Source organism: Chenopodium album, chromosome 11 (genome assembly GCF_948465745.1).
Source record: "Chenopodium album chromosome 11, dcCheAlbu1.1, whole genome shotgun sequence".
Lineage (NCBI taxonomy): Eukaryota > Viridiplantae > Streptophyta > Magnoliopsida > Caryophyllales > Amaranthaceae > Chenopodium > Chenopodium album.
In genome coordinates this window covers 2,839,236-2,856,111 of record NC_137844.1, presented here as the reverse complement: position 1 = coordinate 2,856,111, position 16,876 = coordinate 2,839,236, and the positions used below count along the sequence as shown (strand labels likewise).

General features: G+C 31.6%; 2 protein-coding genes across 2 annotated transcripts; both read right to left on the bottom strand.

The window, feature by feature from the left end:
- Nucleotides 1-549: 549 nt before the first annotated feature.
- Nucleotides 550-6,472, bottom strand: LOC145568068 (sulfate transporter 3.1-like). The gene is made up of 12 exons (XM_081627507.1): nucleotides 6,124-6,472; nucleotides 5,431-5,638; nucleotides 4,182-4,353; nucleotides 3,778-3,843; nucleotides 3,074-3,187; nucleotides 2,426-2,542; nucleotides 2,211-2,337; nucleotides 1,728-2,014; nucleotides 1,296-1,486; nucleotides 1,123-1,208; nucleotides 879-955; nucleotides 550-753 (listed from the first exon to the last, which is right to left on the bottom strand). Exons 1-12 carry the CDS (start codon nucleotides 6,470-6,472, stop codon nucleotides 550-552), a joined length of 1,998 nt encoding a protein of 665 aa, XP_081483633.1.
- Nucleotides 6,473-8,652: 2,180 nt separating this feature from the next.
- On the bottom strand, nucleotides 8,653-16,412 carry LOC145568220 (sulfate transporter 3.1-like). The gene is made up of 12 exons (XM_081627656.1): nucleotides 15,866-16,412; nucleotides 14,552-14,759; nucleotides 13,132-13,303; nucleotides 12,778-12,843; nucleotides 12,279-12,392; nucleotides 10,925-11,041; nucleotides 10,565-10,691; nucleotides 10,138-10,424; nucleotides 9,845-10,035; nucleotides 9,653-9,738; nucleotides 9,334-9,410; nucleotides 8,653-9,189 (listed from the first exon to the last, which is right to left on the bottom strand). The coding sequence occupies exons 1-12, from the start codon at nucleotides 16,212-16,214 to the stop codon at nucleotides 9,010-9,012; spliced, it is 1,974 nt and encodes a 657-aa protein (XP_081483782.1). The 5' UTR covers nucleotides 16,215-16,412; the 3' UTR covers nucleotides 8,653-9,009.
- Nucleotides 16,413-16,876: the final 464 nt, after the last annotated feature.

Below are 16,876 nucleotides of genomic sequence, written 5' to 3'. Positions count from 1 at the left end.
GGTCGGATCACGAGTCATTTCGGACGGGTCATTATTTCAGGTTACGGGTCAATAAATATTTTTCACCAATATTATAGTTTGATATTTTGAAAATTATACATTAAGATAACTTCAACAAAATCTTACATGACTATATTTTTTCTTATATATAAATCACACAAACTAGTTAAGGTAGAGTTTGTAAATAGTGTTATCAAAAGTTAAAACGTGTCATTTAATTTGGATTGAAAAATGTACTTGTATAATTCTACATTTTGAGTACTACCACTGAAAGTACTTCAAATCACAAATATTGATATTCGTAGGTAAATGTTGAACAGTAACAACTTTTATCGTAATAATTCTATATCCATGAACAATATTTGTCACAAATTGATTCAAAGACAATTATAACTTATAACTTGTAATGGCTATAATTTAGGAAAAAACATAAATTTGAGACTTATCATGGTTTATAAATTACATACTATTGCATCATTTTGATGCACTAGTAATCAACTAATTGTACATCAATATATCAACAAATAATTGCAAATTTTAGTTGCTAATTCAAACATTGTTGCTGGTGCATGTCTCTAATTGATCACCCATTGATTTCAGGGTTGACTTTGGCTTGAATGTATGTAACATGTATGTGCATGCTCCAACTGCCTCTCCAACAGTCAAATGTATCCATTCTTCTCCTAACAATTCTACTACTTTCGATCTTTGTAATTTCTTCATTACTTCTCCTCCCGGATTTGCCAAAACAAGCTATTGAAATAAAAAGAGGAGAATATGAAATATTATATAATTAAGGATCTATTCTTGCTTTTAAGTGTACGTATCTAATTCAGGATCAACGTAAATTGAGTACTGATAAAAGAATATATATATACCTTGAGATCTCTTATGTCCATAATCTTCTTAAGTTCTTCAAACATGTTGATTCCACTTGTATCGATGCTTCCAACCGCTACAATTGCCACAAAATTTAGTCCAATTTCCATAACCATAACTCAAACTATTTATAAAATTATATATGTAGTAATATACATCTAGTAGTTTCAAAAGTGAGAAATCTTAATTAGTTCAGTTGGAGTCTAGTTAATTATGCTAAGTATAGGTAGAATTGAAACTTACCACTCATATCCAAAATCACATAATGTAAATTGGTCTCTCCGAGTGATTTCAACCTATCTTCTTCTTCGTCAATCCACCTTATGATCCTGTTAACAAACACGAAAATATCATTATAAGAAAAACTCCCTAGTCAATTTTCCTCTATCTATCTTAGCTTACTAATTATAGATTACCTATCTCTTAAGTAAGTAGCATTGGCAAAGAATATAGGAGCACCAATTTCAAGTATGAGTATCCCAGGCACAGTTTGGGCCGCAGGGTATTGGTCAATGCTTCGATAACTAATTGAATTTGGCACATTGCCCATAACAAAAGTTCTTGGTCTTGCTATAAATAATAACAACCTTAGCACAGAAAATGCAACCTGCAAATTGTTCATAGTCAAACAATACCAACTACCTTAGTCCAAAGAATACAGAATTTATGCAATATTTTGTCCATGCAAGTTGTGACTTGTGAGGACTAGTTAGACTAGACAAAATTGACCCGACAAATTTAAAAAAAAAAAAAATCAGCACAAATCTCAAATGCACCCAAATATATTTAACAAAATAACAATAACCAAATTAAAATAACAAAAACCACGGTGTAAGAGACTAACATACCGCGACCACTAGGCCAGTTTCAACACTACCAAAGACCACACCAATGTAGGCACTCATACAAACCATAAAATCAAATTTGTCGAGCTTCAATAGATGGACGGCTGCCTCATAATCTATAAGTCCGAGCATAGCAGAGATGATAATGGATGAAAGTACTACAAGAGGAGTGTAATAGAACAATGGTGTTAAGAACAATAATGTGATCATTACTGCCACAGACATGACTATGTTTGAAACTGCTGTTTTGCACCCTGCATTGTAGTTCACCGCTGATCTTGAAAATGGACCTAGGCATTCAATATCGTGCGTGTTAGTTAACCACAAAGTTGTTTACTCCGTAACAAATACTAATACGAGTATGTATTAAGATGTATGTACATAAGAGTGATTGTACTGAATAGAACATAAATGAATGTCCTGTATTATGAAATAGAGGGAGTATTATCGTTAAAAAATGATCATATGGAATTAAAGGTTATGTACCAGTGGTAAGGTAGCAAGAGGTGCAAGACCCAAAAATGTTCATCATACCAAAGGCAATCATTTCTTTGTTACCATCAATATTGTAATTCTTAAACATAGCAAAGCTTCTTCCTACTGCAATTCCTTCCTGCATTTTGATTAGTATGTAATTAAATTTACTAATCTTCGTGTTAATTAAATGGAACTTTGATGGTTAAGGTAGTATAGAAGCTCACAGCCATAGCGATGACACCGGTAATAATGCCGGTTTTGAGAGCCACCGGAAAGTAAGGAGAAATGAATACAAAGTCCCCAAAAGATGGTGGATTAATACCCTTCTTTAAATAACCTATCTGTAAATGTCACAAGATGAACAAATTCATGAAGCTTAATAACACGGAGTAATAACATTCAAAAGGAAAACAATATGAAACTTTTACAATAGTCGTTTGAAAAAGACTACACAATATTTTAATGATTATATAATCTATAGTTCATAATTAACATATTTTTTCCAAATAATTAATTATATTACTTTATTAATGGCACTCCGTATTAAATAGTATCATCCATAATTTTTATATTATTTTTTAACCAAATAACATTACTAGTGGGCCGACATTCTTAACATTTCAGCCCATAGCGGTTTGGACTCACTATTTCCAATCCAACCCAATATTCTCATGTGCCTATACTTCTTTACTACTTGTAGTAGATTTCAAAAAAATTAAATGAAAAATGTATAATTCTAAAAAAAGATACGTGTGATCGTGTATTAAACAAATTATACAATTAATTTACTCAAAACAAAAAAAATAAAAAAAAAAAAATTGAGAAAGTGGGCTGAGACCAATGAGCATGGGGGTTGAGTTGAGGAAGCTTACCACTTGGATACCATGTTTTTCTGCATGGGTGAGATAAACAAGTAGGCTTCCCAATATAACCGAAGTCAAAGGTGCCATTGCTGATATCCAAAACAACTTTGGTTTTCTTTTGCTCTGCATTCCATTTAACAAATTGTCGTCCCAAACAATACATGAGTAAAGATTATTGTATGTATCATATATCATCTCAATGTAAAAGTACGTTTATTTAATTTTAGCTACCCAATACGGATTACTAGCCCTATCCCGACCCGTACACTTTTCTACACAACATACACCCATGTTGCTCATTGTGCTCTCACTATACATGTACATTAATATAATATCGGCAAATACAAGTTTATCTGCTAGATAAACAAATTTGTGCATGTTAATCTGGTGGCATTTCTGTATATATATTGAAAAGCGTGGTCATTTATTCAGTACTTTTGGTCAGCTGTCCAATTACTGTTTGCAACTTGTATTTAAGAAATTACCCATGTACCCCTCAACTATTACATGAAAAGACGCATGTATCCCTCTATTGGTACTTAAAAAGACGATTATACCCCAAGATAAACAAATTTCTGGAGAATTAACTAGACACACCTCTCACTATACATGTACATTGATATAATATTACGGAGTAATATACAAAATGTAATAATTTCATGTGAAAAAGTAAAGCAGTTAAGCTAAGAAAGAATTTGTCTTAGTGCACTTACAAAGAGTCTAGTGAGAAGCAGGAAGAAGAGGAAACAACATCCCAACACCACACTTTCCCATCTCCACTGCAAAACAACAAAAACGTATATAGACACCAATTAATATATCATGACTATAATGCTTTCAATGAATTCAATTGATTGATGGTGATATGTACTTATATACTCCGTATTTCAATTACTTATATATAATTTTGGAATCATATAAGAGGAAACTGACAAGGGACTGGCCTGGCCGGCGGATTGAACTAAAATAAACTAGAAATGAAATTAGATGAAAATTAACTCCAAAAGAATAAGGCCTATTATGCCAAAAGACAAATTGTTATGCATTATTGGATGTACAATTTTAGCCATTTTAGCGTATACTCGGTAATATTAATTTTATAGAGTGATAACTAAACCTGGTGTTCTTGAGAAAAGACAGAGTGCATAACATCGATGAGATCTGTGGATTGTGTGAAATGAGTAAGTCCAAAAATTCCTTTGAGCTGTTGCAAGCACACCACTGTTGCTGCTCCTCCCATGAATCCCACTATTGCTGCATGTGATAGAAAATCTACTATGAACCCTAACCTGCATTAATATCGAATATCGATCCATTAATCACATAATTAATCTAATTTATTACACTAAAAAAACCTTTATAATTATAAGTATGTTGAGCCCATGAGAAAACACACATGTGAGTGGTGTGTTGTCCCATATTAAGTGAGAGTTTGTATTAATATGTGTATTCCACATTAAAGAAAGAAGATAATTGTGTTCATTTTATAAGGTAGAGGCTACTCCCCTCATTGTCATATGGTTTTGAGGTGGAACTTCCTTGGTCTTATCAAGTGGTGGACTTGTACTTTCTTGTGACGAGTGCAGCCCAAACCCATATTTAACAAGGTAGAATTAATTAGTGGTGTTTTGTTCATTGCTTTGACATAATAATTAAGAATTTTGGCTTTACGTAAAAGTTGCAATTATTAAAAAGTTCACCATATGACATGTCTAATTGTCTAATTATAGAAGAGAATGAACCCAAAACAAGAATTAAAATATAGGGCGAAATAAATCATCAAAAAAGGGAAAAGAAGGGTCCAACAGCAAAATTACAAAAATATTACCAAAAGAATTTGTTTAATTTTGTCATTAATTGAGTTTGCCAACTTTAATTTGCATGGATCTATCCATACATCTAAACTCTATCCAATCATACTCAGAATGTGGGAATTGAGGAAAATTATTAAGAATGGTCACTTGCTACTTAAAGTTAGATCTATTTTCTGCTTTACAGATTTTGAAGCAATTATAAACAATTTCTATTTTGTCCTCTAAAATAATTAAGATTTCATGTGGAAAAATAGATATTTAGTTTGAGGTGTGGACAACAAGTACACGTAGTACATATATTATAGGTCACCTATACCATTTTACGTTGTACTATATACTTATTTCCGTAATCATTCCATAAATATTTTGAAATTGAACCATAGTTTACTTTACTTTTTTAAATTGTAACATTATATCGAATGAATAAAGGATACATGTACATAAGCTAGATAGATTGACACTACATATGTTGCTTATATAAGAGAAAATTAAGTTTCTATATAGTATTAATGTAGAAGTAGTCTTAAATTTGAAAGTAAGTGTAGTACCAACCTCAAAAGGCCTAAAGAAGTTTGGAAAACTCCAGCAACAAGGGTGGCTGTAAAAGCAAGATGAAGAAAAAGTTTGGGATCCTTGATTGGATTCACGACGGTGCTTAGCATAGACCCTGTTAAGAGTGATGCCACCGCGACTGTACCCACAGCCAAGTCTCTAGAGCTCCCCATCATCGCGTACACCAATGGTGGAACAAAACTAGAATCTGTGCAAGTAAAACACACCCAAAATAAAAATAAAAATTGTAAATAAATACAAAAATGTATTAATAAATGACAATAAAATATGTAAGTGTTAGGATAACACACTTTTAGATGTTTAATTATAACAAAATCTCACTTGATAAGTAAAGATAGGGAGTGAATCATAGATATGTACGCATTTTGTGTTTAATTGTTTATTTTATAAGCTAAGGCATCACATTTATTTACTTATGTTTTGTTTGTAAAAGCCACAAAAGTCAAAATGGTACCTATAATTAGATCATAGATTCATAGTTCGTTAGCTGATCTTTGCAATATAGGTCAAGTATAGTATGATAATGATGTAGTGCATGAAATTAAAGGAGAAACCCATAAACATATACGATACATAAACTATAATTTGAAATAATAAATCCACATAAATAAGAACATGTATATGTATATTCTAATGTTAAATAGTTTGTATATTGTATAGTACTGTACTTACATAGGCCAAGGACTGGGGGCAAGTTAGCAAGTTTAGCATAGCTGATCCCTTGAGGGATAGCAAGGCTAGCAATGGTGACCCCGGTAATGAGATCCGACTTCAAGAACTCCAAACTATACTTCGGAGCCCATTCGAGGAAGGGGAAGAAGTATTGCAACCCTAGTATGAACTTCCTAGACCTCGGCTGGTTCTTAAACTGCCTCAATGGGTCGTCGGGGAAGAATGTCTCTTTCAATGAGGCTTGTAGAGAGTTTAAGAATGGTTGAGGTGGTGGCACCGCCACTCGGCTCTTACATTGCTCCATATTCGCACTAGGGTACACATATTGTTGATCCTCCACCACCCCCATATGATAACACGATTACTATAATGTTACAAGTTACAACGTAATTGTACTAGATTTTATTTATGAATTAAATGATATGATTTATGTACGTATTTTAATATCGATAAAACATCTATGAATGATTATTTTTTTATTTGATATAAGAAAAATGGGGAGAGGAACATTGATATATAGAATTGAGAGATGAATTCATAAGGTAATGAATTGAAGAGTATATGTAGAGGAAGATCAAGGCATATGGTTTGGACTTTGGAGAGTGTCCAAATTAAAAGAAGCCACTTCTGGATATTACGTCACTTGGACACGTGGCTTGGTCTTGGAGAGACGTTAAATGTCATAATCACTTATTAGGGGTCAAGCATAGCCTAATTATTCTTTGCCTATTATTGCATTGTGTTTTTAGGTACTCAAAAGTCATAACTCACTTTCTACTAAGAGTGGACTTGTTTCCCTAATTTTAAGCTTTCATAATTAATAATACAACTAATTTAAGTGAGATTAATTTTAATAAATATAAGCATTAAATATACTCTTGAAAATTGTATAAAATTAGGAATTCATGACAAATACACGCGTGAATCAGTATAATAAGTGTTTATATTTTTATGATTTCTTAACTTTTTACGATTTTCATGTGTAAAATTAATGCTTATATGTAGTCCTAAGGGATATGTATAACATTTTCCTTAATAAATTAACTAATTAAGTAGTATACAATTTATATAATCTTTAAATTGCATTATTCTTCTCTAAAGTGAGATTTTATTAGATTCATCTTGTTATATATTTATAAACTATTAATCTTATACGAAGTATACTATCTAGTAATGACTGAAAATGTTAATGGTAAAATAGGAGTATTTAATTGTCAATTTTGTGATCATAAATGACAATCGAACAAAGTAAATTTCGTACAAAAGAATTACACATACATTTTAAACTTGAGATATTTCCTAGTAATAGTTAGGCCTCCTTAATTAACGATTATCATGCTTAAACACGTGGTATAGACAAGATCAAGACATAATTGTCCACCTTTTTTCGTCGCTAAGCTAATTTAAGTGTACAGAAAAGTGGCAGTAGGTCAAATGATCAAACTCCTCCTCTTTCCTCCTCCCCAACCCTAAAAAGGCAATCAAAACGTACTTTTACATATACAATTTTTTAATTTGTGAAATTGTTTAAGAAATTATATATGATTACAACAATTGAATTTAATTTCAACAAGGTGGTATAGGTTCGGCTCCTCTCGCTATATTATGGGGGATCATGCAATTAAGGTTTCTTCAAGTCTTTGATTCAATAATAAATAATTAAACAAACGAACAATTGAAAAAATAATGTATTTTAGGTCAAACTTATCAATTGAAGGTGCATGCCTAAAAATATAAAATAAAGATTTGAATGTCAAACTCGAATATATGTAAATACATCATTGACATACTTTTTTAATGTGGGACAAAATCACATGTTTTCTCCGACAAATCCTTAAAAACAAAAGGTTAGGGATAGTTTGGTCTAACAAAATGACATACAAGTAATATTAGCTAAAATACAGCTCTCAAGCATCAAGTTGCATTACATGTAGTTAATTAACTTATTACTTCTCGTATAACGTTAAGCTTTCCCAAGGTCCGTGATAAAAGGTCTCCACCAATCAATTCACGGAGTATATTTCAGACTAGGTACTCGTATTAGTCATACTGTATATGTTACGGAGTATTATGTTATCAATTTATCAATCATCTAAAGTCTAAACAATAAAAAGCTAAGCTAAATGCATTTCACAAATTAAATAAGCTACTAGGGCCTAATTAATTAGGATCATAAATGTGCCAATTGATGTAATTTAATAAGAAAATGTTGAATTATTATCATCTTTATTTGGAAGCTTTGTTGGTCACCAAGTCAATAAGGATAGTAAGTAAACAAGAACACAGCCGTTAGGCGGCCACGCTAGGATTTTCATGATTTTAAGATTATGATTTCTAGTCAATTATTTAGTATATATTTCTATAGTTAACTATGTATATGCGAAAGTGTAACCTTTAATCCTCTATAAATACAATGGTATAAATCAAACTTGTCAAATCGTATAATTGCAAGATCAACTAGAGAACCAATCGACTTCTTATAGCATTATCCAATCCATATACACATAAAAAAAGCTTCATTGTATGTAGGATTAGATTATAAAGAAAGGAGCTTTAATTTATACAAGGATGAAGAAGCTAAGTAGCAATGACAATACATTACAATGTGCAGAAGATTGCAAATTCCATGAAATATTTTTTCATGATTCATAAATATACACAATATAGCATCATTTTGATGCACTACAAAATAGTTTTACATGTTGATGATTTGGAAGGCATAAGAACCTTAGCTTCCAATTAAGAATCACAACTTCTTTCTAAATTTCATTAAGTTGCTAATAACAATACTTTCTTCCCCACCTAATTAATTGTTCTTAATTTCTTATGATTAAGCACCAAAACAAAATTTAAATAATAGCAAATTTATCAATAATTTAAAATAAGTCAAACATTGTTGCTCCACGTCTCGGGTTGACCATCAGCCTTGTAAGTATGAAGCATGTACCTACATGCTCCAACTGCCTCCCCAACGGTCAAATGTATCCATTCTTGCCCTAATTTTTCTATGAATTTGGCTCTGTCCAATTTCTTCATCACTTCTCCTCCTGGACTTGCTAATACAAGCTGAATTTTACAAGAAAAAAAAACACATATAAATAAGAAACAACATTATCTTTGGTAAGATAATATGAAATATATCGATTTTCGTACTTTTAACATTGAACATGTAACAATTGTGAAACTACGTAATAGGATATATATATATACCTGAAGCTTTCTTCTGTCAATGATCTTCTTAACTTCTTCAAACATGCTGATTCCACTTGTGTCAATGCATGAGACGGCTGCAATATAATAACGAATTTAGTCTTTTAGTTTATGTCACAAGTTTAAACTCGCCTTTACATAATAACATCCACACATGTACTACGTATAGTGGTCAAAACTTGTTGGCTCCCAAGAGCTAAATAGTGGTAAGATTCAAACTTTTAACCTTAGGGTAACAAGAATCCTACCACTTAGCTAGACAAACAAAAACATTGGTTATTGATCTAATTGCTATTTTTACTTCTATAGTATAACATACCTCTCATATCCAAGATGACATAACGTAAACTAGACTCTCCAGATAACTTCAACCTCTCTTCCTCATCATCGATCCACCTCGAAATCCTAAGAACAAACACACAATCATTTATATAACAATCTAAATTCCAGAAATAATATATGCTATTCATTATATATAAAACAAACATAAAGAACTATTCTTTTAAATTACCTTTCTCTTAAGTAGGTAGAATTGGCAAAATATATAGGAGCACCAATTTCAAGTATGAGAATTCCGGGCACAGTTTGAGCTTCCGGGTATTGATCAACACTCCTATAGCAAATCGAATTCGGCACATTACCCAGGACCGTGGTCCTTGGTCTAGCCACAAATAGCAACACCCTCAACACGGACAATGCAACCTACATTATTTCGAATAACAATGTCAATTAATAACTAGTTTGTTCGGATTGGAACTTATTAGCACTTATTTGAACTTATATTTTCTCGTAACTAATTCTTACCGCAATCACTAGGCCAATTTCAACGCTGCCAAAAACCACGCCAATGTAGGCACTCATGCAAACAACAAAATCAAATTTATCTGTTTTAAATAGATGAATCGCGGCATCATAATCTATAAGGCCGAGCATAGCAGACATGATGATGGATGAGAGGACCACAAGAGGGGTGTAGTAGAACAATGGTGTGAGGAATAGAAGTGTGATCATCACAGCAGTTGACATTATTATGTTTGAAAATGCTGTTTTGCACCCGGCGTTGTAATTCACAGCTGACCGCGAAAATGGACCTAAAGCAAGTGATTTATTTGAGAATTTTAGATTAGTATAACTAGAAATTAAATCATTTGAAAAAATAATTCTAGTAGAAATTCACTTGTTTTTATTAATTAGTTAATTATCATATGTTAAATTAAATTAATGTACGTACCTGAGGTAAGATAACAAGAAGTGCAAGAGCCAATAATGTTCATAACCCCGAAGGCAACCATTTCTTTGTTTCCATCAATGTTGTAGTTTTTGAACATAGCAAAGCTTCTTGCCACAGCAATTCCTTCCTGTAATTGATCACATCATATAATAGTAAGTAATTAAGGTACTTGAATTATTGTTTGTAAATAAGTTATGTTCACGTGGTGCAACAGTTGTATAAGAAATGTTACAACCCCAAATATTCCAAGGTACTCATGAGAGGTCAGGTTATATTGTTAATGTGGTGCAACCGTTGTATAAGAAATTTTCCAGTATACGTGATTAGTAAGAAGTTTAAGGCAAAGGTATAGCAACTCACCGCCATAGCAATGATACCGGTAACAATGCCAGTTTTGAGAGCCACCGGAAAGTAAGGAGAGTACAATACAAAGTCTCCAAAGGAAGGTGGATTAATGCCCTTTTTCAAGAACCCAATCTGCATATCCATCAAAAATGAAAACTCTATTAATTCATTTGCTCACATATATTTATAAAACTAAAACTTCTCGATCAAATCTTATCTTTATTGAAGTTACTCCTTATACCATATTCAATTCATTGATATTTGAATGTCAACTAGCTTACTTGGTTAAAGTATGAAAAGGTAGATAATCAAAATATTGGGTCAAATATGATCCACGAGAGCACTATATGCCCTTATGCACCCCTAAATATTTAGGAAGTGTATAAATTACACAAATACAAATGTACAATTGTTTAGTGGGGCTGTCCCAAACATGTATGTGCATAATCACACCGCTAAATTAAAAGGAAGATTCTATATAGGAATCTTCACACAACCAATTATGATGTAATGGGCCAGCCCAAAGACTTACTCATGGCAAACAGCCTTTAATTGAATAGCTTGAGGGCCCAACAATATATAAGTGGTGGGCCATACTTTAGTAATACGTCAAGATATAAAAGGTATAGTGGGTACGGATTTAGTGGCACAGACCAATATTCGTCTTCAGAGTTCTGTTCTGATTATACGTATGGAACTCACTACTTATGTTGTGGACTGTGGTGTGTGGTCCAAGGTTACCACTATTACTGGATATTACATTTTCTGGATCTCATTTTGACCCACTTTCAAAACGACATAAGAGTATATGATATATATATATATATATGGAATTTGATCCAGATCTTAAGCACAATCTCTCAAGATTCAAGACATTAACTAACTAAATTAGTTGATAATAACAAATTTTTTGTTTTTTTTTTTTTTTTGTGTTTAGAGAACCAAAAGGGTGGGGGTGAGAATCGATCTCAGGATCTTTTAGAATCGAGAGGGAAGTTCTAACCACTTGAGCTGTCCCTCACTCTCACAATCAAATTTATTTTCTTAAATATACCAAGAAACTAATTAATTATATACACACCCTAAATAAAGTTGTGTTTTTGCCTTGTATTGATGTAACTTTCACTATATTCCATAAAATTTATGGATTTTATATTGATGATCAAGGAGGTCATTTTCCAAGTTTAAATGTTGTGTTGATCTAATGTATTTATTTGTCAAGGTACGTGTATGTTTAAGTGCTTTCACTTTAAAGGTTTGATAATCTCTAAAAAGTGATATAAAAAGAAGTGGCAATCAATTAATATGTAAGTTATATACATAATAACAAAAGTGTGGAATATTGAGATAAGACGTTGCCGAAACTTACCACTTGAACACCATGATTTTCAGCATGGGTGAGATAGACAAGTAGGCTTCCCAATATGATTGAGATCAAAGGAGACATCACTGATATCCAAAAGTATATTGGCTTTCTCTTGCTCTGCATTTTTAAATACCAAAAAACAGCACGTAATTAGTAACCGGAAAGGAAAGTCACAAAAATCACGTAAATATAGACACTTCCTCTATGACGAATCCTACCTCCATTCCTTTTTCTCGTTTATTATTCTTTTTTCGTGATTACAACGTTTTTTACACTAATACAAGGTATATTTATTTTTGTCACTTAGGGTCTGATCTGATTTATTGAACTGAACTGAACTAAATATTTTATGAGAGAAGGAAATTAGGAACTGAACTGAAGTGAAAATAAGCTGAAGAGAACAGGCCCTTACAATCCCACTTTTTGACTTTAGTTCTTCATTTGTTTAACTCTTTTGCATACAGTAAGTGTCAAGAACATTAAGAAAATAAATCAAACTTACAAAGTATTTAGTGAGAAGAAGGAAAAAGAGGAAACCACATCCTAGTACTGCACTTTCCCATCTCCACTGCACAATTAAAAAAATAATAATCAATTTTTGGCAATTTTTCTAATCAAAACAAATTAAATACATACTCAACATTTTACATCATGATCAAATGTACAATTAATCAAAAGATCATTCATTAAGATAATGGAATACAATAGTTATGTACTGTATTAAAAAGCTAGTGGATGGTTTAATTATGGATTGTTTATAATTAGCATTGTAATAAAAAAAAATTAATAATAAAAAATTAAAAAAATTAAAAAAAAAAAAAAAAAAAAAAAAAAAAAAAAAAAACAAATATAGTACCTGGTGTTCTTGGGAAAAGACAGAATGCATAACATCAATGATATCTGTAGATTTAGTAAAATGAGTGAGTCCAAGTATTCCTTTGAGTTGTTGCAAACACACCACTGTTGCTGCTCCTCCCATGAATCCCACAATTGTTGCATGTGATAAGAAATCTACTATGAACCCTAGCCTGCATTATTATTATTCTCATCATTATTAATCAATCAATTAATTATCTATTTTAGACTTAAATTAAAATAATACTATACATATATTAACATAATACCGACTCTAGTATTAACATTTGCGCGCATATATATATATATATATATATATATATATATATATATATATATATATATATATATATATATATATATATATATATATATATTAAATTTGTCGTTTGCCCATTAGTCGTTTTAGATCGATCAAATTGTATTGTAATATCGAATGATCGAATTGTATGGTAATTTATATATATATATATATATATATATATATATATATATATATATATATATATATATATATATATATATATATATATATTACAAAGTTGATTATATTATCGAATTGATTCTTAGAGATAAAGAGGTACTCAGCTCAGCTCGTATATCATACTTCGTATAAGCAAAACCTTTTTTTTTTTTTTTTAATTGTGCACTTTTATAGTGAACGACAATTGGCCTACCTTAGCAAATTCATATCCAAGGAGACAAACAATATCTCCATATGGGAAAATCAATATTCTTATCTTTTTCATGTTAAAACTGCATTGAAAAAATAAAGTTTAAGATCAAAAAGTGTAAGAAAATTCCAACAATAATTTCAAAAAAGTGATATCTCTGAAACCCTTTTTCTGTCTAATAATGCGTGACCTATTGTGTTTTTGAGTGCAAATAATTTTATTCCTTGGTATAGAAAAAATGTACAAATATTGGAAATTGTATCATTGGATATTTGGATAGCATATGCTTCGATAAGGTGAATCGAACCTTACCCAAACAGCGATCTTACTGGCATTTTTCCCACTATTTTCTGGCCAATCACAATCTAAATATATGGAGAAAGTGGTATGAAAAAAGATGAATCTCTTAGATATGGCCACTTGCCTCTCAAGATATTTTTCCATCCAATCTACGTGTGAAAATAATAGTCGCATACATTATTTTAGCATGTTTATTTATATAATTAAAGTGATTCATATTATAAATGATTTATTATTTACTACCCTTGTTAAAATTGAGTGCGTAAATATATAAATAGTGCAAGTTGTACAACTGTTATTATATACTTCGTAAATATTATATAAACTAGTAGAAGAGTTTTGAGTGTAAGTGTGTATGTGTTAAAAAAAGTTAATCATGTTTATCCATACTATTGGTACTTCAACGTTAAAAGTAAAAAGAACAATAAAAAAATTTACTATACCGACCTTAATAGGCCTAAAGTGGCTTCAAAAATTCCAGCAACAAGGGTAGCAGTAAAAGCAAGGTGAAGGAATAGCTTCGGATTCTGGTTCGGATCAACAACGGTGCTTAGCATAGCTCCGGTCAAGAGCGACCCCACTGCGATGGTTCCTACCGCCACATCTTTAGAAGTTCCCATCATGGCATAGACCAAAGGTGGAACAAAGCTAGAGTCTGATTATAAATCCACAAAATATGTTTAATGTTAGATAACATATACGACGTTTTCAAAAAATAAATAAATAAATAAATAAATAAATAAATAAATATGTACTACATATATTAAAAATAAAGTTTATTTTAATGTTGTAAGTTAATCGAATGACATGTCCATTGATTTAATCATTCACTCGGATCGCACCGTGTACCATTATGTTAATCAATTAGTTCCACCAGTAATTAGCAATAACTGAACTTTTAGTTAGTTATAGGGTAAATCAATATACTTTAGTTAAAATAAGGAATAAATTAAACCTATTACCAAGCCACTTACTGTAAGAATAAACTTTAGTAAAAAAAAATAACCTAAACAGTATACATGAACGTGTATATATAACCCATATAAGTTGTCTTGTATCATTGATTAATAAGATGAGAGATGACTAACTTATAAGATTCGTTTGTTTTAGGATGGAACAACGTTATAACCGTGTTAAGCTTTCCTACTATAAGAAAGTGTGCGTATACCACGTATATAGTATATAAATATGCCTAAATTATTACAAAGTACATATTTATAGTTATACTTAGTATAATTTAGTGCACTCCAGTCTCTCTACACCACTTGCAACATTCAGAATCTTAATCAAGATTACTAATCCGTACTAATTAACCAGTCATACACTCCACATTATTACTATAATAATACAAACATTCACTCCTATTTGTCATTAATACTCTAATTTTGCACTAAACGCTGTTTCACATTATTACTACGAGTATATTTTAAATTAAAAAAACACTCACTCCTATTTGTCATTAAAACTCTAACTTTGCACTAAACGTTGCTTTTTTTTAATTTATGATAAAACGTAGCTGTCATTAGATCACTAATTAGCCCCTTAATTAAAAGATTACTTGCAATTGATTAATTAATATCTTTCACTTTAGTGCATGAAGATACTTAGATACACTTAAATCATCAAACGTATAGCTAGCTTTGTTTCGAATCAGATTTAAGATATTAACATCCAAAATAAATATAGTTTCATAAAGTAGAACATTAAGATAAATAATTAAAAATATCAACATGAGTATTATTTTACTATACCACAACTTACATAGTCCAAGAATTGGGGGCAAGTTGGCAAGCTTAGCATAGCTGATCCCTTGGGGGATAGCAAGGCTAGCAATGGTGATCCCGGCAATGAGGTCCGACTTCAAGAAGTCCAACGTATACTTCGGCCCCCACTCGAGGAAGGGAAAGAAGTATTGCAACCCTAGTATGAACTTCCTAGACCTCGGCTGGTTTTTGAACTGCCTCAAGGGGTCGTCGGGGAAGAATGTCTCTTTCAATGAGCCTTGTAGAGACTTAAAGAATGGTTGAGGTGGTGGAACCGCCACTCGGCTCTTACATTGCTCCCTATTCATGTTAGAATACACATACTGATCCTCTTGCACCGTCCCCATAAGATATCAGTAACTAACACTGCTGATGTGGTATTACAAATAGAAACACGAGATATGTATAAATGTTATTTGGTCGGTCAAAGTTATACTAAGGTGGAGAATAATGTATAAATAGTAAGTGTATGAATGTTGTAGGAGATTTTGGAGGATGAGAGGTTTGAGATGAAGGTAATGATGTAAAATGAAGGGTTTATATAGATGAAGAGATACATTATTGTGATTTAGGCATTGTATTTGGTAATGGTGTACTAAGTAGGGTTAAGGAGAGTGCGCAATGGGACCCACTAGTGAGTATGCGTCAGCTGGACACGTGGCTGGTGTTCATGCTCGATGATAGATGTATTATTTGTACAGTATAATGGAGAAGAAGCGCTTTTTCGATTGTTAACCTTTTTTTTTTCCCCCCTCTTTTTCAGTTTTGAGATCACAATAACTTGTGGTTTTGGTCATTTTTTACCTAGAGAATGGAGTTAGATCTTCTTATCATAAAGGTTGTCAACTTGTCATACTCATGATTTTTAATTTTAATTTAATTATAGGTAGGTATTGCTACTTGCAACATTTTGTTTGTATTATTACAAAGTTACTAGATGTCTAGCTATATATATTTAGGGTCTGTTCTGTTTAGCTTAATTTCAGTTCAATTCAGCACCAATCAATTC